This window comes from Trachemys scripta, chromosome 1 (assembly GCF_013100865.1).
Source record: "Trachemys scripta elegans isolate TJP31775 chromosome 1, CAS_Tse_1.0, whole genome shotgun sequence".
Taxonomy (NCBI): domain Eukaryota; kingdom Metazoa; phylum Chordata; order Testudines; family Emydidae; genus Trachemys; species Trachemys scripta.
In genome coordinates, this window is record NC_048298.1 from 240,550,765 (window position 1) to 240,574,395 (window position 23,631).

Below are 23,631 nucleotides of genomic sequence, written 5' to 3' on the forward strand. Positions count from 1 at the left end.
CTTCAGATGCAAGTCATCTTGCATCTGAAGAAGTGAGGTTCTTACCCACGAAAGCTTATGCTCCCAAAACTTCTGTTAGTCTTAAAGGTGCCACAGGACCCTCTGTTGCTTTTTACAGATTCAGACTAACACGGCTACCCCTCTGATACTTCTGAATTAGTTGTCTGGCTGTGTTACACTTTTATTCCATTTTTTAATTTGGTTGGAAAATACCTTGCTTTGCATGAGGATATTATACGTTTGAGGAGGCTTTACAGGACTCCAAATATCACTGTGGGATGTCAAGAGATAAGACTTTTTTCTGTTATTATTTAGGTGTGTGTGTGTGTGTGTGTGTGTGTGTGTGTTGGCATTTCTGGTAAAAGCAAGTTGTTTATTTTCTTCCATTCCATTAGTTTTATTTCTTTAGATTGGTTTAAAATGTTCCCATCCAAAGCTCTGGGTGCCTAATGGTGTAGGATTTGGGGTAAAGCTGTGGTTAAAAATACAAAGCACTGCATTGAAATGGTTATGACAAATCCATCTAAGTATATTTAACCTCCAGTTCCTCAAAGCAGAGTTCGCTTTTTCATTCACCACTCATTCAGAAGCAGACTAATTTAACTATATTTTTTCTTCCAGGGCATTTGCTTATTAAAGGAAATCAAGAAAAAATGTCAAAATCGTTAAAAAACTACATTACAATTAAGGTAATATATTGTTATGAACTAGAGAAGTTTTGGGGTGTGTGTGTGTAATATGCTATAATTCATTATGGCCCTGGTTCAGGAAAACACGTGGACACGTTTAAATCATGTGTTTAAATCCCCTCCTATATAGGAGCACTTTCCCCAGATTTCCAGACCTGAAGCAGAGCTCTATGTAGGCTTGAAAGCATGTCTCTCTCACCAACAGAAGTTGTCTCTGTTCCCCAAATTGGGGGCCTTTGTGCCCATTATGTCTTATTTGGGCATATTAACCTTTAATAATCAGTATGAAACCTGCTCTTACTCAAGGGTTGTTTAGAGTCCTGAGGCTGAGGCAATGGGCCATAATCAAAAGATATAGTTCAGTTCTCTTCACATAGTGAATTTGATACTCCTGTCTTAACATATGTGAGCAAAGATACGTATTCTGGAACACAACATTCATACCATCTATTAAACTGGTCAGCAGACAAGCAGAGATGAATTCATTAACATAGGCTATTCATATTCTTTTAGAGTCTGGGGACACTACTTTTTTGAGACTTCATTCCTTATCTCATTTAACATGAAGCAGGATTTGATAACGTAAACTTTTTTATATGGACCTGACTTGTATCTTCCAACGCCAATGTAGACGGCTGTTGTAACCGGCATTTTTTTTTTGTTTAATTTAATTGTATTTATTTTGTTTTATTTTTACTGTCATTTTCTTATTAACTCAGATAGACCTTTACCTTGTAGCTAATATCAAGTGCCAGGAGTGGGTCTGTATCAGCCTATGCGATCCTGTTAGATGGTAATACCGTATTAGAGAGGCATAGGCTCTTGCCAAAAGCAGCTTTCTTAGCTAATGCCCCAGAAGCACTCACTTCTGGTGGCTCCTGTCTATATGTTTATTAGTGGTGGTTTTGAAGCGGTGTGGAACACAGTTTGTCCTTGATTACATGTACAATTAAGCTGTGTTTAGCACTAGTTCAGCTGCACTCATTGTTGACATCCGTTGTTAGCAATGGGTAATTTTCCTCATGTAGACAAGGATTAAAAGGCTGTCTCAGCACATACATTCCTCTCTCTCTCTCTCTTTCTCTGCCCTTCTGGAAGACTAATTATAATCCTTTGAAAATCAGAGTGCAATGTGAGCTGCTTTATTCTTAATTCTCCTGATGCTGTCTGTGTACAGCTAAGCCTCATGTGCCCTAGGAAAATTACCCATCACTGACAGTTTTGACAGTAATTTTCCTAGTGTAGACAGATGCTGGAGAGGAGTTGGAGGAATGAGGGTTAACGCAAAAAGAACAACTTCAAAAAATAGAAATCGACCGCAGCTGCATTTCTAATGGAATGTTATGAGCTGAGAGAGAATGTTCCTGGGAAGGTGAAGAGAACTTTGTCATAGCAAATAGCTTTTACATCCAGGGCAAGTCAGGTACGTTTAACAATAAATAACTGCTGACCCAGCACTCCTCCCTGCAGTACCCCGGGGTAATTTTTCTTTAGTCTAAATATATATAGATTAGCTGTGACTAATGAAGGTAATCCTGTCCTGTAGGTAATTTTCAGATCAGTGAACCAAACTTCCTCGCATTTAGTCATTCTGCATCGTGAAAGTTAAACCCTAGGTGGGACTTTTCATGTGAGTTCTAAAAAATTCAAAGCTAGGATGATGCTGCCTACTGCTGTCCCTTTGTCTCCCCTACCAGTAATACACTGAACACATTGCAAATAGTCAGTGAGGCATGACTTCCCTTTTCTGCAGCTACGTTCAATGCCCTTGATCAAGCTGTGCTTTTCTGCAGTATTCCACACACACCTTCTGGTCTGTTAAAATAGCTATTCATATTCTCCCCCAAAATCAATTTCGTATGAATATTTTCCGTTTTCCCACACACCCTGTTTTGAAGAGTGACACGCTTCCCCCCAAAACATAGATTTAAAAAAATATACATATATACATACATACACATATCCATCTGTCAAGATCTTCCAATTCAGATGGGCCTTGCTCCAGCTCAGAGTTTTGATTCGTACAATTTATTTCCTTCCTTAGGCATAATATTCTCCTACCACACACTACCACAATGTCTTCAGGCACTTTGAGTTTACTAAGCTATATAAAGTGTATAGACAGATAATTTAGTATCCCAGTCTGGTTCTTGATTTAGCTTAGCCTTGATTGCCCCAATTATTTCTATTTTCATTTTAGACACTGTACGTGCTCGACATTTTGCTACCTTCACTATGCCGCTTGCTGTAATATTGAAACAGAAGCGAAATTTCTATATGCATTTCTTTGCTTTCCCATCTTTTCAGACTTGTACTAACTTCTCATTGCAATGCTATAGTTCAGAGCACGTAGAGGTACTACCAATTTACTACCTCTCATCTGCTAATTTAAAAGATCATGAATGAGCCAGAGTGACATCGTTCTCCCACTACGAGAAAGAGACCAAGTGACCTTCTCCGTCAGATCATATGAACTGGAACCATAAACTCCCTGAACATTAAATCTCACCAAATGAGGGTCAATCCGTCCTCCTCATCATATCCACTCATTATTATCCATACCCGAACATAGCCACTTTATGAACTTCATACCCTCATATCTCAATGTCTGTACTTTGACCCATTAACCTTTTACCCCCAATCGGGGATATTGCAGATTATGTATTCCTCGTGCCACTTTATTTTAAACCAAATTTTGCACCCTTGATAATCTGTATGTTATTCCCTGATAACCAGAAACTTCTATGCTCAAACTCTGTTCACTTTTTTTTTTTTTTTAACATCATCTTAATAAAATTTTTACTGTTACCTGCCACTCTTTGTGCTGAGAAGTAGACAGGGTTGTCAAGTGGTTGACCACTTTTAAATATACCATCACAATTTGAAATGGTTCTTTGGACGACTCAGTGAAATTCTTTATCACAGGAGTGAAGTTTTAAAGCAACCTTAACATTAATCCAATATGAGGAGGTTACCCTCTGGATGAGTAGGATTTTGACAGGTCTGTATGGATAAATCAAGGTAGTGCAGGAGAAGTTAACTTTCACACAGTCCCAATTTTCCTTCTATTCCTACATATTCTAATCTCTTAATTATAACATAAATTAAACTCTAGTCTAGTTCAACAAACCCAACATTCTGTTTGTGAAGCTAGCAAGACTTCAGGGTACCTCCCCCCATTCTGTTGTATCTGAATTTCAGCACATTTCAGGTTTACTTTTCTTTGTCCTTCATACTGTGTGTTTGTGTGAGATGATCATAACGATGAAAATGTAATTTCGAATGCATCTTTCAATGCTTTACATCGACAGCTGGCATATATGTGACATTGCCTAGTTTAATTCTGCCACAAATAAACTTTAGTTTAAAGTTGAACGATTAAGATATTAATCGTTTTCATACTTTAAAACATTATAATTGCAAAACAGGATAATCAAAAACGTATTTATTAATCTTTCCCAAAAGGCTAAGAAATGAACACAAAATACAGAAATGCAAATACAAAGTGTAAAATTACACAATGAAGATCTGTTGTTTAGACTGTCTAGTATAATACTGATTCTTTATTTGTTTATTGGTTAGGATTTTTTGACAAAGAATTCAGCAGATGAATTCAGAATGTTTTGTTTGCGCAGCAAGTACAGATCAGGTAAGAAAAAAAAAAAGGGGCTGATTAGTTTGTCTTTTCACACAATGCTGCGATGTGTTGGATTATCTTCATGTGGAGCCAACTAATTTAATTCCCATGAGTAGAAGACTGCTCAGCACCTTGGTAATGTGTGCTGATCTGTTACGTGCTGGGAATTTTCATGTGCAAACAGTTCACTGATAGAGGGGTGGGGAGCTGCCAGGGGGAGGTGCCTCAGGGTGGGGGGGGTGGGGAGCTGCTGCAGGGCTCGGGGAGGGGGTGGAGCAGAGGTGAGCTGGGGTGGGGAGCTGCCGCATGGCTCCCCGGGCTGGGGGTGGGTGGGTGGGGAGCTGCCGCGGGGGGGGCCTCAGGGCGGAGGGGGGGCGGGGAGCTGCCGCAGGGCTCGAGGCGGGGGTGTGTGTGCAAGGTGGAAGTTTCGCCTAGGGCACGAAACATCCTTGCACCGGCCCTGTCTACACTACAGCGCACAGCTATGGCGCTGCAGTTGTGCGGCTGTAGCACCCTGGGGTAGATGCTTATCTCGTTGATGGAAGGAGTTTTTCCATCGATGTAGTTAATCTATGTCTCCAAGAGGCGATAGCTAGCTCAATGGAAGAATTCTTGTGCATCTTCCCTGGGATTAGGTCAACCTAACTCCAATGCTCAGGGTGCAACATTTTTTACAGCCCCTGAGGGATGCAGCTAGGTTGATGTAGCTATTTTTTCACTTTCACTCACTCAAAATCCTTGGTAGCCAAAAGCTCTAGGAGTGCTGGTTATTCCTAAAATATTTCACGGAAAGGGATGAGGAGAGAGTTGACTGAAGCCTGGTTTACACTTAAAAATTAGATCGATCTAGCTAGGCTGCTCAGGGCTGTGACAAATTTTGTGCCATGAGCGCCATAGTTCGGTTGACTTAACCCCCAGAGTAGGTGCAACTAGGTTGATGGAAGAATTCTTCCAATCTACTGCCTCTTGGAGCGGTGGATTAGCTGCTCAAATGGAAAACCGCCTTCTATTGATGTAGGAAGTAACTAAGGTGCTACCGCAGCACAGCTGTTGTGCTACTGTAGACTTAGCCTGACTCGCAGCAACAGACCTCCGTTACTAGGGAAAATAAAGAGCAAATTCTAGATGAATCTGTATGCTGAGCAAGCCCTAGATGTGGATGTGTGAGAGGTTTTCTGTGGCAGGAATGCTGCTATTATGGATGGCATGCTCCTCACCTCAGGGTCTCTGCACCCGTCACAAGACAAAATGAGTTTTGAGCACATGAATGGATCCTTGACATGCACCTGAAGGCACTTGGACCCTGAGGAAATGGAAACCCAAACTACATAATACGTATGTACGACGCAATACAACAGCTCAAAAGCTCGGTCAAACCTTCTAAGGCTGCCCCTGGGGCGAGGAGAAGTGCCGACAGCCCTGCAGCTGATGAATGGTTACCCATCATTTGCTACAGCCTCATTAATTCATTTATAGGATGTGAAGACTTGCTGCAGTGAGTCTGGGATCTGGTGCACATCTCAACTGATAAAGGACAGGACAGAGGAAACCACACGCTGTTGGTTGGAATCCGGTGGGAATAATGAGATTTGCTGACAGTAACCTAGAGAAGCAAACCTGGATGCGTGAATGGCTGCTGCTGTCTATACAAAGTGGGCACATAAGGTTAATAAGGCAGGACATGCTGTGGGACATGGGACTATTCTAAGGCCATGTCTACAATACAGAGTTAAGTCTACTTAAGTTTTGTCAACTATCAGAAGTTGCTTTAATAATATCAGTGGAGCACATCCACGCAGCGCTCCCTTTGTCAGCTGTGTCCACAGTTGTTGCTCTTGCATTGACAGAGCATTGCATTATGGGTAGCTATCCCACAGTGCATCTCACCCCCCTCTGCCACTGGGAGCTCTGGGAACGGATCGCGGTGCATCATGGGGACATGCTCACTGTCCTATGATGCAGTTCTTTCCGTGCCATCATGCCATGGGCTTCATTTTGTGCCATTTTTCAACAGCCCTTGTAAACTGTGCACCCTTCATCTCTGCCTGACAGCCTGGATCCTGAGCTGCTGACCAGTCAGGTGATGAGCGTTATGAACACAACACAGATGGTCCTGCAGTATTTCATGAGCTGTGAAACAGAGTGAATCGGTGATGCCCACCCTGCTGTCTTCTATGGAAACAAATCATTCAAGATTGCTGCTGGCATTCATGGACCAGCTTGCCACAGCGGACCGTCGGGATCGCATTGTGATGCAGGTCTGGGATGATGAGCGGTGGCTGCAGAACTTTAGGATGCACAAAGCCACCTTCCTGTGTGCAGCGCTCGCTCCTGCCTGCGGCACAAGGACACCAGACTGAGACCTGCCCTCACTGTGGAAAAGCAAGTGGCAATCGGTATGTTGAAGCTGGCAACTTCAGACTGCCTACCGGTCAGTTGCGAATCAGTTTGCAGTTGGAAAGTCTATGGTGGGGGCTACGGGGATGCAAATATATAGGACCATTAATTTCCTCCTGCTTCGACGAACTGTGACTTTGGGTAAAGTGCAGGAAATAATTGATAGCTTCGAGGCAATGGGATTTCCTAACTGCGGCAGGTTGATAGATGGAACACACATCCCAGTTTTGGCCCCGACCATCTTGCGATGGAGTACATCAACTGAAAGGGCTACTTCTCCATGGTCTTGTGGGTGCTGGTGGATCACCGGGACAGTTTTGCTGACATCAGTGCGGGTTGGTCAGGGAAGGTGCATGATGCAGGCATCTTTAGGAACACTGAACTATATAGAAAGCTGCACACTGGGACTTTCTTTCCAGACCAGAATTTTCCAATGGAGGAACGTGCAAATGCCCATAGTGATCCTTGGAGACCCTGCCTACCCCTGGCTCCCATGGCTCATGAAGCCTTACACGGGAAACCTAGACAGTAGCAAGGAGTGCTTCAACAACAGGCTCTGCAGATGCAGAATGACCATGGACTTTATCTTTGGCCGATTTAAAAGGTTGCTGGTGCTGGTTTTTATTTTTATTTTTGGCCGGTTATATCTCAATGAGGAAAATAATCCAATGATCATTGCGACCTGCTGTACTCTGCCTATTTGCGAATCGAAGCGGGAAAAGTTTCCCCGGGGAGGGTGCTGAGGCTGATTGGCTGGCTGCTAATTTTGAGCAGCCAGATGCAAGGGCAATTAGAGGGGCGCAGTGGGAGGCTGTTCGAATCAGGGAGGCTTTGAAGGAGCATCTTGACAATGATTCCCAGTAGTGTGTCTGTATGTGATGCATTTGGTCAGGCTTCCATGAATTACCTATGTAGTGATCACTCCTTGAGCATTATTGCAAGGAGCAAATATTCCTACCTACAGCCACTGTGTTTCAATGTTCACACTGAACGATGTATGTATGTCACAAATAAAGACTCAAGTTTAATAATGGGCTAAAACACAAACTTTCAGACAAATGGGACATGAAAATGAGGAACAGTCTTGCAGTTAGGGCTCGTACAGCTGGGTGTAATTCCAGGTGTGGTGTGCACGGGGTACTGCGAGGGACCAGGAACACGCAACAAATGTGGTGGGGGAGTTTGGGGAGGGCATGGACCGGAGTTCTGTAGTAGCCGGAGGGGGAGTTGGGCATGGATTTGCTCTGATTGCAGATGAGGGACTTTAATATCTCTGTCTGGTTCTCCAGGAGCTTTATCATCCGCTCCTGCCCCTGTGTACTTTCCTGGCTTTCCAGCCTCAGTCGTTCATTAACTGTCCCCCTCCGTGCTCATTTTGCTATGTGGTGTATCTGTTGACTGCAGCACTTCGTGAAACATCTCCTCCTGGGTCACTGCCTTATCTGATGGAGGCGCTCCACCGGTGTGGAGGAGTGTGTTCTCAAGGGCACATCTGCAGAAGGCAAAGAAATAATGAACAGAGACTGTATTGTGAGTGCGCTCACAGCCGTGAATCACAAAAATTACACACACGCTTCTTTCTCACTGTCCCTTGGCTAGCACACAGGTCGCTGCAAGTCCCAATTATGGTGAATTTGCGGGAAGGGGGGTGGACAAGGGAGAAAGGGCAAGAAGGGACAAAGGGTGGTTTGTGAAAGAGGGTTATTATAAGCGGTTAGGTAATCTATTCCGAATATGGGTACCCTTTTCCACAGGCTAGAGTAATTGAACCTGATTTCTCACTCCTAAGGGTAACCCAGGATGCAAGGGAGCATCTCCTGCATGCATATGGCTGCAGACTGGCTCTGTATGCCCCTTGCCTGTGTGCTGCTCTGGTCCCTGCAGAAATAATTGCCAGGTGACGCAGCAAAGTTTTCTAGAGTGAGGGGAGAAACAAGGCAGCTCTCCCAAGGAACCTTTGGCAGAGGATTGCAGAATACCTACAGGAAAGTTTTTCCTAGAGATCACTATGGAGGATTCCAGAGACATCCCCGTGTACATTAACAAACTTTTCCGTCCTGGCCCCACTGTGTAGATGCACAGGCTCAGTTTTTAATTTCTGTCCCTAATCCCTCCTCTACCATATAATAAAGTACATGAGAGCTCAATTTCGTCTCACTATGCACTCTCAAAGTAAAGTAAGCACTTCCTGGAGCTCCCCTCTCCTGCATGTTGTGCGCCACACTCAGAGTGTTGGGACTGGCTAGACCCAGGGCCGGCTTTAGCAAGAGCGGGGCCCGATTCCTGGGGGCGGGGCTTGCTGCAAGCCCCGCCCCCAGGAATCGAGCCGCGCTCTGGCCGGGGTTGCCGGGCTTGGGTCCGACCCGGAGCCGCACCGGGGGGGGCCCGAGCTGCGCCGGGGTGGGGGGGGGACCCGCGCCGCAGGGGCTGGGCCGGGCCAGACCCGGGCCGCGCCGCGGGGGCCGGGCTGGAGCCAAGCCGGGCCAGAGCCGCTGGGGCCTGCGGGAACGGGCTGCGCCTCCCTCCCTTAGCCCTTCTCGCGCCCCACCACCCCAGCTTACCTTGTGCTGCCGGCCCACCCCTGCTTCTTTTCAGACTTCGATTCGCGGGAAGCAGGGGAGGGGGCGGAGCGTTCAGGGGAGGGGAGGAGGGGGAAGTGAGCTGGGGGCGGGGTGGACAGCTGCAGCACGGGGCCCTCTTGGCGCGAGGCCCAATTCAGCCGAATCGGCTGAATCGGCCTAAAGCCAGCCCTGGCTAGACCCCTCCAGAGTGGAGAAGAGTTCCTGACTCACCCCGCCACTGGATGACCCTGCCACATGCGCCGCTTCGTCCTCCAGCTCCACTGTCTCATCCACCACTTCCGCATTGGGGTTGAGTCCACTGGCCGCTACCTCCAGTTCCCCCGAAGTATCCACGGGGCTCTTGGCAGTGGAGGTGGGATCGTCGCTCCTGTATGTCGCTCCTTAGAAGCAGCAGGTCTTTGGCACTGCACCAGAGCGACGGTTTGACTTGCTTGCCTTCTGGTACGCCTGCCTACTGCGTGTCCCTTTCGTGCCCCTTCTCCTGCATGGCGCTAGCAATCGTCCCGTAGGCATCGAAATTCCTACAGCTGGTACAAAGCTGCGACTGCACAACCTCTTCTCCCCATGTACTCAGCAGCTCCGGTGTGCTCCACCTGGGAGCGTGCCGTCTGCGTAAAGCCATCAGGGTCAGCTGGGAAGATGCTGTGTGAACTGTGTACGCTGAGCAAACAGGAAGAGGAATTTCAAAAATTCCCAGGCCTTTAAATGCGGGAGGGGCACATACCTGCGTACCTCCAAGGCAGCAGAGTTCAAACTGCTGACCAGGGGGGTCATGATGGGCATTGTGAGACGCTTCCTGGAGGCCAGTTAGTGTAGACACCTCATTAGGTTATGTCACCCTGACACTGCGTCACTCTATCTACGTCACAGAAAGCTCTGCGCTGCTCGTCGAGGTGGTTTTATTATATCGGCATGGCAGGGGAGTTATATCAGTAGGAGGAGCATTTCACTGTGCACACCTCCACTTTATCAGGTAAAATAAAAAGCCAGAGTCTGTCTTCCTCTCTTGAGTTAGCTGTTGCAAACCAATTTGTGTGTGTCCGTCTATCCTTCCGTCTCCACTGTTTAATTCATTTTTAAAGCTTTTTTATTACTTGCTTCTGTATGCTGCCTTTTGCAACTGCTTCCTATATAAATTACTTAATGCAGAGAAATTCTGCCTGAGTTCTTTGTACCTCCTTGCTCTCCTTTGTTTGTTCCTCAAAAAGCTCTTTTAGCCGAACGACCCTATGATACCTGTCTTTAAGGGGAGGCATATTCTAGTGGTTAGAATACAGACTTGGGAGTCAGGAGTTGTCAGGGCTGATTACCCACTCTGGCAGTTCAAGTGCAGAAGGTGGGGGCTTGCAAGGATTTTAAAAATTAATACTGGCCAGTCCAGGCTTGTATTAAACTCTCAAGGTTACAGCTTCTCTCTGACCTTGGATGGATAGTCTTGCCACCACCCAAGTGCAAAAAAAAAACCCCTTTGAATCCAGAAAGGCACACTTAGAAATTCCTTCCTGTAAGGTACCCTCAAGCCCTTTCAACCCCCCTTCTGGGGAAGAGCTGAGAAAGAAAAACAAAGGAAATCAGCTGTTGCCACCAGCTAATTAAACAACGTATGCACAAACCTCTTAGGACACGCACACACACCAAAAAATACTCTTCTTAAAAAAGGTAAATTTTATTAAAAACAAAAAGAAAGAAAATACATCTGGAACTTAGGCTTTTGCTAGAATTAAAAAAACCACTTACAAAAATTAAACATCAAGAATAACCTTCTTGAGGTCCAGCTTAAAGGTTATAAGCAAAACAAAAGCATTGGGGTTAGCACAGAGGAGTCCATAAGCCAATAAGAAATAAACCTAATTGCGTCTTCCTAGACATTCCCTAATTTACTTACATATCTGGGGTTTCAGATAAGCAATCTCTAGGTATGATCTGATAGTTTTTCATACCTTGCTTTCAGCTTCTCACAGCATAACTACTCCCTGTTCCCCTCTTTCCCGGAGAACCACAACATACACAGAAAGAGAAATTTTCCCCCAATTTTAAAAAGTTCTAGCCCTCCCATTGGCTCTTTTGGTCAGGTGCCCACTCCTTTCCTTTTACCTGTGGGCTTGTTAACCCTTTACAGGTAAAGCAAGTAGAGAACAGCTACTAAGAGGAATTCTATAGCTAACGGGCTGGCTGGGTGTCCACAAAAGGGAGCTACCCCTCTCCCATTTTATTTATCACAGGAGTCTAATGGTCTAGGCTCGTTAATGATCTCCTGAAACTCTGAGGTGTGGACAGTGGTTAACAACTCTGCTCCTCTGGCACAATGGAGCTGTCCATTAGGATGATAAAGCTTGTTTGTGCAGGAGACAGAACTTTCTCAGGGACTTAATCCAAGGTGATCATAGACATGAATGTATGAACATAAGAACACAAGAGCTGCTGTACTGGATCAGACCAATGGTCCATCTAGCCCAGAATCTTGTCTCCCAACAGTGGCCAGGACCAGAGCTTCAGGGATAGCGTACAGAACAGCACAATTTTGGAGTGATCCACCCGTCTTCCACTCTAGAACTAAACACATTGGAACTGGACTGTGTATCTGTACTTGACCGTAATTGTAGTGTAGTAGATAGGCAAAAATCAGTGAAAAAGAATTGCTTTAATCAAAGTGGACTTCACTGTATTAAACATTTATCACGTGTGCTTATCTTACAGTTCCTGTGACCAGAGTAATTAATTGGGTAATCTTACTGGATAAAAATTGATATCCAATTTCTGTAACTTTTTTAACGAAAAAAGTCTCTGATTTGAAAGACACAGTAAAGTTTTATTTTTAAAACCAACATTAATGCGACATTGACCGATTTTAATCGTCCACAAGTTGAGAATCTCTCAAATATAGAGCCAGATTTTGATCTCTATTCTATTGGGGGTAAATCCAGAGAGATTCTGTTTAAGCTGTTAATTTGTTTTTGGATTTATGTTGGTGTCAGTGAAATCAGGTCTGGCCTATGGCTTCCACCACAGTTTTAACTCTGTCTTGCACATACTGTTTACCTTTCTAAATGGTGTGTGTGTTTGCTCAGTGTTGTGTAGTCATACAAAGCAGACTGTTGTAACGCATGTGCTTGTGGGGCCAGAGGGAGGTTGCCATGGAAACTGTAGGTCAAACTAAGCACTGATACAATGAGCGGTACACTATAATAAACTATACTTCGGGTGTAAGTTAGTCAGAAAACAGGAATGTGTGGCAGAGCAGTGTTACTTATGTTTAGGGCCCTACGAAATTCACGGTCCATTATGGTCAATTTCATGGCCATAGGATTTGAAAATTGGTAGATTTCACATTTTCAGGTGTTTAAATCTGAAATTTCATGGTGGTGTAACCATGGGGGTCCCGACCCAAAATGGGATTGTGGGGGGAGTCACAAAGTTGTTGTAGGGGGGTTGCAGGATTGTTGCCCTAACTTCTGTGCAGCAACCACAGAGCTTCCTGCAGCCGCAGGAGGTTCCCAGAGGTTTGAGGTGTGTCTGATCTTCCTCCTCTCTTCCCCCAGAGCAGCTGTGCAGGGGATGGACAAGTCCTGTCCCTCCGCAGCCCAGCCAGAGCTAGGAGGCCCCTTTGCTGGGGCATTCCTAGGAACAAGGGGACATCGGATTTTACTGGGAAGGGTTTATTTCATGGTCCGTGACACATTTTTCACAGCCGTGAAATTGATAGGGCCCTACTTATGTTCAGTGGGTATGTAAAGGCTGTGTACCGTACTCTGACTTGATTCTCTAGAGGATTAAGTTTAAATTCAGCCCTGATGTTGGTGGGCACAACTTCCAGTGGCCATAACTCAATGTGAGTAGCGCCCACTTACACGAGAGCTGAATTTGGCTCCAGTATTGCAGTGTAAGTTAAAATATGTATAACTTTGTGTAATTTAGGAAGATGATCCGCTGATGTCAGTGGTGGGTGCAGATGGACTGGTGCTGTCCATGGTTTATTTGCAGGTGTAGCCAAAGGTGGATTGTTCTCAGCACTATTTCAGAAACTGTGGTTCAAACCTGAGCAGATTTTTTGTTTTCTATCTGAAGCAAATATTTATTAGTAAGCCCTGCCTTTAATTGCAGAGCTTTCACATAGGCTAAAACTAGAATCCCTCTTAGTGCAATACCAAGCTCCATGCAACACATTGGTATGATGGACTGAAGATGTTGTTACGGTTTATTAAACATAAAATATGTATGCCTCTTTAAAAACAGGTAAGTATTTTGCATTACACATCAGGAGATGTGATAATTTATTCTTGATTTTTATAAGTGAGTTATATACTTAATTTTTTGGTGGTAATTACACATATGGCTAGTTGAACTATTTTGGGGTGCCTATTAGATCAGTCTGCCGCTTGTGTAGGGAAAGCCCCTGGCGGGCCGGGCTGGTTTGTTTACCTGTCGCGTCCGCAGGTTCGCAGGTTCGGCCGATCGTGGCTCCCACTGGCCGCGGTTCGCCGTCCCAGGCCAATGGGGGCTGCGGGAAGGGCGGCCAGCACGTCCCTCAACCCGCGCCACTTCCCACAGCCCCCATTGGCCTTGAACGGCGAACCACAACCAGTGGGAGCCGCGATCGGCCGAACCTGCGGACGCGACAGGTAAACAAACCAGCCCGGCCCGCCAGGGGCTTTCCCTACACAAGCGGCAGACTGGCTTTGAGAAGCACTGATTTAATAGGCACCCCAAAATAGTTCAACTAGCCATATGTGTAATTACCACCAAAAAATTAAGTATATAACTCACTTATAAAGCCCGTCAGGGGCTTTCCCTGAACAAGCGGTGGCCCAACTTCGAGAAGCGGTGTACTAGATGGAAAGATTCAGTACATGAAAGACAATTGTAAAATATCAGATTCTGCTTCAGATAGGTTTTTCTCAATAATCTTTGGGTCATTGTATTTGCTTTCTATAAATATGTGCTGTGCCATTTTTAATTACTGGATTGTTTTAGAACCATAAAACCTAATATGCCTAAAGATTAATGCCTTTAGTTAAGTTTGTAGGTAATTTAACAAAACTTTTGCTGTGACAGATAAATAGTAAAGAACTCGTATTTCTTGTAATATTTTCTCATGACCCTGTTTCCGCTATACGTTGCACAGTATCTTCTGTAGCATAACATCTAAATGAATTTTTTATTTTCTTAGCAATAGAATTTGGTGATGACAGCATGAATGACGCAAAGAACCTCCTTCAGGCCATCTCTTCTTTTATTAGTGATGCAAATGCTTATATGAAAGGACAGCTGGTGTGTGACCCCATTAAGGAAGATGTACTGTGGGAGATGTGAGTGCAAATATATATATATATTGTATCACTTGAAGATTCTGATTATATGAAGGGTAATTGGTGAACTCCTGATTGATTATGAGGGGTTGAACTCTGTGCCACATTGCATGTCATTAAAAAACTGTACAAAAATCCATCTGGTCAAGATAAAGCGGGAGAGTGAGAAGCAACATCCTCTTCCTTTTCACTTTCCGATTGCTTTTTCCCCCTTTCTTCCTTTAGCTGATGCACTTTTGCATAGTCTACTGTACTCTGATACATGGTGTGTATGTAGTGTACCTACATTACCTACGTTCCTTTGCTCCTCTTGACTGACATAACCTCTCAAATGAGTTCTGACATGGAGGAGAGGAGAGAGTGGGACGTGGAGAGGGCCAGAAAAAAAGTGGTATAGGGAAGAATGAGATCACAGCTGGGTGGGGCATGACCCTGAAGACATAGAGAGTGATTTTGCTATCACAGGGATCGGCAACCTTTGGCACGCGGCCCATCAGGGAAAGCCACTAGCGGGCTGGGACGGTTTGTTTACCTGCAGCGTCCGCAGGTTTGGCCGATTGCAGCTCCCACTAGCCGCGGTTCACTGTTCCAGGCCAATGGCGCCTATGGGAAGCGGCGTGGGCCAAGGGATGTGCTGGCCGCTGCTTCCCGCAGCCCCCATTGGCCTGGAACGGTGAACCACGGCCAGTGGGAGCTGTGATTGGCTAAACCTGCGGATGCTGCAGGTAAACAAACCGGCCCGGCCCGCCAGCGGCTTTCCCTGACAGGCCGCGTGCCAAAGATTGCCGATCCCTGGTCTATCATCTCATGAGCAATTGCCACCAGACACAGAATTATTACAAAGGGAGGAGCAAAACAGAGTTAGAAGGGAGCCAGAGATGCCAGCATAACGTTTGAGGCTCTCAAGAAGGCTGTGGTGCAATCTTTCATGTCAAATGACGTACTGAGATCAGTGGGAATGAACAGAAGGTTGATAAGCAGTGTAGGAGAGGAGGCCATTGACAGCCACACACTGTTTACAAGTTGCCATTTATCCCCTTTTACTAATAAATGCACTGGTAGCATTGATTCTTCCACTGGGGAGGAGAGGGCAAGAGCACCTCCCAAATTGACACTCTGAAGCTTCTCTGTAACAAAGGGCCTTCAGGCCTTTCCCTCTGAGCCAGGTATTGCACAGATGCGGTGTTCGAGTCCCACTAGTGCCGGAAATTAGAAAAGAGAGCTTGCTCCAGAACCTGTGTCCTCTGATGCGGCATGCAGTGCTGCACCAAAGCGCCTTGCTGACTCCAAGTCCGCTCTTTTGCAACGCTTTGCGATGCCACATGCGACTTGGCTCCTGCAGACAGACCCACAGTTAGTGTGAAAGATGGACTGCTAAAAAAACCCAACCAAGCAAACTTGTTAGTTTTTAAAATTATAAATGAGTTTCCCAATGATAACAGCTGAATGGCCAAACATTGTTCATGTAGCCGTTGACAACTGTGAATTATGATGTTGTATTTCCTGAGTGGATGTAACAGTTCAGTTTTGGATAGACATAGCTTTCCCCTTTTGCACTGAAAAATTTCTTCTCTTCTGAGTGCTGTAGCATTGCCCATTATGGTATAGCTAGGAACAAAACAGGGTGACCGTACTGCCAGTGTGAAAAATCGGGATGGAGGTGGGGGGTAATAGGAGCCTATATAAGAAAAAGACCAGAAAATCGGGACTGTCCCTATAAAATCGGGACATCTGGTCACCGTAGAACAAAATGACAATGTCATTTAGATGACTCCCTCTGGCTGATAGTAGATGAATTCAGTACTCTGCTGGCAACTTGTCCATCCTTACCTTTTCTTTTTTCAGCCTAGCCAACACAAAAGCAAATGTAAAGGCTGCATTTGCAGATGACTTTGACACCTCCAGGGCTGTTGCTGCAATTATGGACCTCATTCACCATGGCAACAGACAGCTTAAGGCTGTTACTAAGGTAACCCATTAGGATAGAGAGATCAGAAAATGACAGCTGTCTACAGTCCTACTGTTTAATTCAGACAGATTAGTTTATTGTTCACACAACAGACCAGCAGAAACAAAGCTCTACAAATTGTTGACCTTAAAGACACACATTTGTCCAGACTGCATCTCTAGAATTCCGTGCTATTGTTTTATGCTTCACTGTGTCCAAAGCACGTTTCTCTCCTGCTGCCTTGTATTCATAGGGAAGACTTTTGAAAGACTCCTGAGGGTGTTGTCATGTGCCACAGGCTTTAATGGTTGTTGCGCATACCTGCTTTCTACCCCCATAATACCGATAAAGAGTGGACTGGGGATTGATTGATTTTGTAAAAAAGTCATTGTTATGACTAGGACTTCCAAGCGCATGGGGTGGCAATGGCGGTTAACACAGCACCTGTTTTATTCACCCTTCACCAGTTGCCTCTGCTATCGGCAAATCATAAATGTGGTCTCAAACTGCCCCCCAAGGCTCCAGCTACACTTTAGATCATACATTGGCAATTTGAGGCCCCAGTTAAAACCTGATGCTGAAGCAGAGGAGGCTTTGGGTGGCTGATTGCCAGAGTTCAAGGGTAGAAATAAAGTAAAAGCACAGCCCTATGGACTCCTGGGTTCTGATCCTAATTTTGGCAAAGATGCTATCTTTGGCCTTGGATCAGATACTTAACCTCTCTGCTTCATTGTCCCTGACTGCTTAATTACCAGTCTCATGGCGTTCGCAGTTGGTTTTTACTGGGGTTGAGACGGGCGAGGTTGAATATAGTAATAACTCATTTTCAGATTTTATTTTTTAAACCCTGTCTCCTTGTAGTCCTGTAGCAGCACCAGTCTCTGAGGTCTGGACTTAGTCGCAGTCTTTCCCTTTCTTTATAGAGTTCTTCTCTGAGCCTCTGAGCAAATCCCTGAGTCAGTCCAATTTGTAGTTTAAGTCCTGGATAACCCATCTGTTTGAATTCAAACAAAACAAGCCCCCGTCACCCTTTGGATCATTTCAATTGATAATTAAAGGAAATTCAGAAACAGTCTTTCTGGTAACATCATGCCCAGAATTGGATGCACTATTCCAGGGGCAGTTACACTTGACTGCTCTGTGCATCTCTTTGAACATTACTATTTTCCATGTTTTGTCTCCTACGGAGTATCGGTGAGTTGGGTTTTTTCCTCTGAAGGTACGTCTACAGTTGTTACGGCAACATGCAGAGTAGCACATACCCTGCATGTCCTCCTAGCCCGGATATAAGCAGCAGCATTGAGGCACCGATTTAGGCGAGTAGAGTGTCCTTACATGCCAGAACCTTAAGGGATGTATCCTACACGGCTCCCTGTATGCCCAAGCAGTGCCTCCAACATCAACACTGGTCTTTTTAGCAGTGTAGTATCTTGCTGCTGGAGCCTGGACACCACCTGCCTTTCACTGCAGCTTTTTTTCCCCATGTTCCTAATCGCTCTTGATCCATTTGTATTTTTTCCCCTGGCTGCTGGTTCTAGCTCCTTCCAGTTTACTGTCCTTTGCAAATTTCACGCTATTTATGGCTTATTCCAGTCATTAATGAAGATGTTAAATAAAACCTCACCAAATACCTCATTTTGATGCACCTCACTACACACCGGTCTCCAACTTAATATTTTGTCGTTGCCTTTTGCTAGCCAGCCTTAGTCCCCATAAATCTTTTCTCCTGTTCTTGCCATGTTAATTTTGAATGTTGAGTTCATGTTGGGTAAATATAAAAGGAGAAAATGTGCCTGCATCCATGTTTACAAATGCTATTCCTCGGGCGACCACCACTGTCTTGCAGCCAAATACTGCCAGGGTGTCTGAAAATGGCCTTCACGGTGCCTAACTCAGCATGACAAAAGGTGACGTTTGAAGCAGTTGATGTAATTAATTAACCTGAAAAACCTTCAGCTGTTAATTTAGTTTTCATTTTTCTTCATGCTCATAGGCCTTGTCTACATGGAAAAGGGTGTGTGGGTTATTTTTAATAACCTAAAGCAGGAATTTAAAATGCGATAGTTATGAGTCCCTGGCGTGGACACTCTTATTCCAGTATAGGAGTGTCTATGATTTAACTTAAAAGCCTTCCCAAATGACATAAGTGAAACTGAAAAAAATCCCACTCTTCTACCAGAATAATTCTCCACATGGGTGGATTTTACTAGCATAATTGGTAAAAATTTTCCCAGGTAGTCAAGGCCATAGACTTCAAACGATATATTGGCAGCTTGAGGCCTGCAATAAACTGTATTGGTCAGCCAGCTTTGTTTTTGTGATTTGTAACAGGAAGGTGGATCTCCTAGAAGCCCTGTTGTGTATGGAACCATGCTTTCCTATATAGAGGACTTCTTTAACACTGTTGGAATATCTCTTGGAGACAGACAGGTATGAAACCGCTCTAAAGATCTATCATAGGTGTTACTATATTGTTGTTATAATACAAACAATAGCAGCAGCAGCATTACATCTTACAGAACATTTCACAAAAATATAAGCACAAACTAGGTAAAACTGGTGGTTCAGATTGTTGTAACTGATGCAGAAACGCCGAGGGAAGCATCTGCACTGATACAGATGTAAATTGTGTGGTTTAAAAGAGAAGGAAAATTAAACACAGCTTAACAGTATAGAACAAAGTATGGGCTGAATTCTGCTCTTGAATATTCCTGTGCCTCTTCTATTGCGGCATTGGTGCGGTGGAAACAAGAATATGTTTGTGACTGAGGTCCTTCAGTACTGGCTAAGGTAGAAATGGGGAGGAAAAGGAAACCAGTGAAACGCCAGTGCTATGCGGAGAGACACTAAAAGCCAAAGGCAATAATCCAATACTATATATTTAAAAAATAAATGGGACAGGAGCTGAGAGAGCTTTTCCAGGCTTGTTTTCTGTAGGTCCTAAAATTTGCAGATGCTATTCAATTCTAAACAAGGAGCAAATTTCCTCTTGTCAGGTAGCAAATCCATATCATAATTTTTTATGGATTCAAACAAACATCTATTTATTTATAGTATATACACACACAAGCCTTTTAAAAGCAGTAACTTTTCAGCCATAAATTGAGGTGGTTCCTTTGTATTACCGTGTTAGTTAGAGCAGCTTCTGATGTATTTGGCTTCTGATCAGCTGTGTATGTTAGGAGCTGGCTATGAGTCCACACATTTGCTTTATGCATTTGTTGTGTTTTTTGGTGACATGCTGTATTTGGGGGAATCATGTTCATCTGCATTCTGTGCCCTTTGTACCTAGCTAGATATACGCTTTTCTGAACTTTTGCATACTGTATGGGTTCTCTCGGGCTTTCAGGTGGTGCTGAAGATGTTGGTGTGGGGTAGGATTAGAACACTGAGAACTCTGTGCCTGGTTTCTCTGGAAGAGAGTTTGTTGTAATTGAATGGAAATGATGCCTTGATAAAGGGATGACAGTTTGTTTGGATCTATTACAAACATGCCAGATCCATTCCCTTTGGAAGTGGATTAAATTAATTCGGAATAAAAGCATCCACAGATGGAGTTAATCAGGAATAGCTATTCTGGAATGACTTCCCGGTTTAGACAAGCTCGGAGTAGTTGTCTGTTTGCCACCTGCCTAGTCATTGTTGGATGTTGGAAGTTTCTGTGGACATCTGAAGGTCAAGTCTTAAGGAGGGATTTGGAAATGGATAAGATGCTGGTGCAAAGGTGCCTCACAACAGTATAGCTCATTCCCCTTCCTGTACCGGAATAAGTTACACTAGCATAAGCACAGTTACACCACTATAACTGGCTCAAGTATAGCTAAAGCCGTACAACTTTGCCTGCACTGCAAGCAGAAGTGTGATTGCAGCCTGGACTAGCATTACCTGCTCCAGCTTTAATTGAGATTGTACAGTTCAAAATACCAGTGAAGACATGATGACATGAACATGTAATACAAGTATGTTCCCAGGGTCCTTGGCAGCTTGTAGAGGCTGCATCACTGCAACAACGCTACTGGTTTTAACTGTGTTAGCTTGATAAAAGCTGGTGGAGGTATGCCAGCCTGTGCTATAATCAGACTCCTGATTGCAATGTACACATGCCTTGCATGTAGACAAGGCCTTACTTCAGAATTTATTCTGTTGAATGAATACTGCTTAACTCATTTTCTGATGCAGTATTTTAATGCTGCTGCTTTTGATTTATAGGTTGTTCCAGAAAACAAAAATTCAGCTACGCTTTCCAGTGTGATTGATGAACTAGTGAGCTTCCGTGTCAAGGTGCGGAATTATGCTCTTGCTATGCCTGGAGCAACAGCAGCGGCGCAGGTGGAAGAAGGTACCATTCTAGCAAAGGAAACAAAACAGGAAGAGAAAGAGACAAGACGGCAGCTATTGCTGGAGCGAGAACCCCTTCTGCAGGCTTGTGACAACCTGCGGCGAGACCTTGCTGCATTTGGAATCAACGTAAAGGTTTGAGAAAATATTGTCTTTGCAACTCATTTAGTAATTCATAGAATCGTATGACTGGAAGGGACCTCGAGAGGTCATCTAGTCCAGTCCCCTATACTTGTGGCAGGACTAAGTATTATCTAGACCATTCCTAATAGCTGTTTGTCTAACCTGCTCTTAAAAATCTCCAATGATGGAGATTCCACAACCTCCCTAGGCAGTTTATTCCAGTGCTTAACCACCCTGACAGTTAGGAAGTTTCTCCTAATGTCCAACCTCAACCACCCTCACTGCAATTTAAGCCCATTGCTTCTTGTCCTATCCTCAGAGGTTAAGAACAATAATTTTTCTCCCTCCTCCTTGTAACAATCTTTTATGTACTTGAAAATTATCATGTCCCCTCTGTCTTTTCTTTTCCAGGCTAAACAAACCCAATTTTTTAAATCTTTCCTCACAGGTCATGTTTTCTAGACCTTAATCATTTTTGTTGCTCTTCTCTGGACTTTCTTCAGTGTCAGACAACAGGTTTTTTTTGCCCTTTTCACACCCTTTGTCAGCATCTCCCAGTACTGTGCTCTGCGCTGCGTGCATTTGGACTAGTAGTGGGTAGAAATGAAGTGGTCATGTACGATCAATCGGTTAGCTTTATATTCTCCCCCCACCTCTCTATGGTAGCTATGGCTTCTTCTGTAATTACTGAGAGCGTATTATTTAACTGTTAAAACATCCTCTGCCATTTCTGAAATCCCCATCTGGCCTTTTGGTTGGATTAAACAAGGGCCAGCAATGGTTATGATGTAGAATGGTAGCAATTTGGAGTGGGCTTGACAAGAAGCGGGGACACTGTTTGCACTGATCTTTCATGCTCTTCGTTAACTTTGGTTTTGGATAGGAAGGTGGGGCTTTCCCCCCAGAAGTCATTGTGAAAAGCAACCTCAGTCCTCTCACTTAAATAGCTCCATTCCTTCTGCACTGTCCCAAGTGCTTGTAGCCACCTTCTTTTCTAGCCCTTCTCTGTGCCTCTAGTCTATCCCTAATGCCACCGTTGAATTATTTTTCCTTCCCCTTTCTCCAGCCATATCCCCCCTTAAAAAAACACCTTAATTGGCTCATTCTCTTCTTCCATCATTTCAAGAGGCGCCGTCTCACCTTCAAGACTTTACATAATCTCCCTCAATCCACTACTGCTCCTCCCATTCCTCTTGCCTTACTGTCCTTTTAAACGCTTCAGCCCTGTAATTGTAGCACAAGTATTCAGATCCGTGCTACAGTCAGAAATCCCCTGCAAAACTGAGTCAATTCACTTTTGAGGCTCATCACTTAGAACTGGCACTAGCAGTGACACAGATGAACTTCTATTTAAGAAACTAGAGTCTAAAACAGATGATCGATTTGGTCAGACACTTTATGCTATTTTACTTGTTTCCATTTAAACTTCTCAGAGCTGTATTGACAAAGTCTTACCACAAATTATTCGTTGTATGGCCTTGCCTGCACTTTTTTGTGCCAAAAATATCCCATTGTTTCAGCAACAGCAGGAACGTTGCTGTAGAAAAGATGCTGGTGGCCACCTGAATCCTATTTACACCAGCACTTTTATTGGGACCCGTGGTGGGAAATTACTGACAAAAAAGCCTCGTGTAGAGACAGCCGTGGTTATAAAGTGAGACATCTTCCTGCTGTCTTTTTAAATTAAGAATGTAAGAACTATTTGGAATCTGTCAAATGTAACCACTTAAAAAAAACAATCTTGGTAGTACCTGCACTAAAGAGGAGCCAGGAAAATTCCAAATTCGAAGTCTTAGAATGCTAATAAGTTAGTTTGTCTTTATTAATTTGAATTTAGCCTCCATTAAATCACTAAAGTCCTTTTCTCCAACTATCAAAATATTCAAACTTCTTTAAAAATTTATCCTCAATCTGATTTACATAATATGTTACAAAAGGATTTGTCCCTTTATTGGTTCAGATACTGAAGGTACGGATTTCGTCCAGTGTCTCACTCGTCTTGCTGATACTCAGTTTTTTAAATAATGTAACTTTTAATTAATCTGTTTGTAAGATTATCCAGTAACTCTTGCATGTACTTCACTTTTCTCTAAGTCTGTAAAAAACTTATTTCAGGTTTAATAGAACTGAATTCTTTTGACTAACAGTTCATGCTGACAATTAAATAACCTATTGCTATGTTTAATCTGCTCATGTATCAAACTCTGATTTTCTGTTCTATATGTATTTAATTCTGCATACTACTTTAAATATCCCTTATGACTACCAGTCAAACTCGGTAGATCTGAAAATTCCATTACTGGCCTGTTGAACTCTTCAGAGGCACTTTGCAGTTTTGGGAAATAAACTGAATCGAATGGCTAGGTAATAATAGGAGGCAGAAATGACTGGTTGGACTATCATACTAAGATAATACAAGGTTGAATATTTTTAATAAAGTGTCATTCTTTTAAAGTTTAAAGAGCTCAAAATGTACGAGGCAGTTTATTCTCATTTAGGGGTCATAAAGGAGGCCTATTTTGTTTTATTTCTGCAAAAGTTATAAACATGAAAACCTATTCTGATGACTTTAGTGTGAGAAGGTACACACTATTGTTTTTTAAAACAATAG

At 43.9% G+C, this 23,631-nt stretch overlaps 1 protein-coding gene across 3 annotated transcripts in view; it reads left to right on the forward strand.

Annotated features, from left to right (window-relative positions):
* The window catches only part of CARS2 (cysteinyl-tRNA synthetase 2, mitochondrial), a 48,745-nt gene that overhangs the window by 24,410 nt on the left and 704 nt on the right, over positions 1–23,631 (forward strand). For all 3 annotated transcript variants that reach the window (XM_034758158.1, XM_034758159.1, XM_034758160.1), the window contains 6 exons: positions 622–689; positions 4,272–4,338; positions 14,473–14,611; positions 16,457–16,580; positions 18,891–18,989; positions 20,769–21,032. In XM_034758158.1, coding sequence (XP_034614049.1) covers positions 622–689; positions 4,272–4,338; positions 14,473–14,611; positions 16,457–16,580; positions 18,891–18,989; positions 20,769–21,032 — 761 coding nt within the window. The remainder of the gene's footprint in view (positions 1–621; positions 690–4,271; positions 4,339–14,472; positions 14,612–16,456; positions 16,581–18,890; positions 18,990–20,768; positions 21,033–23,631) is intronic.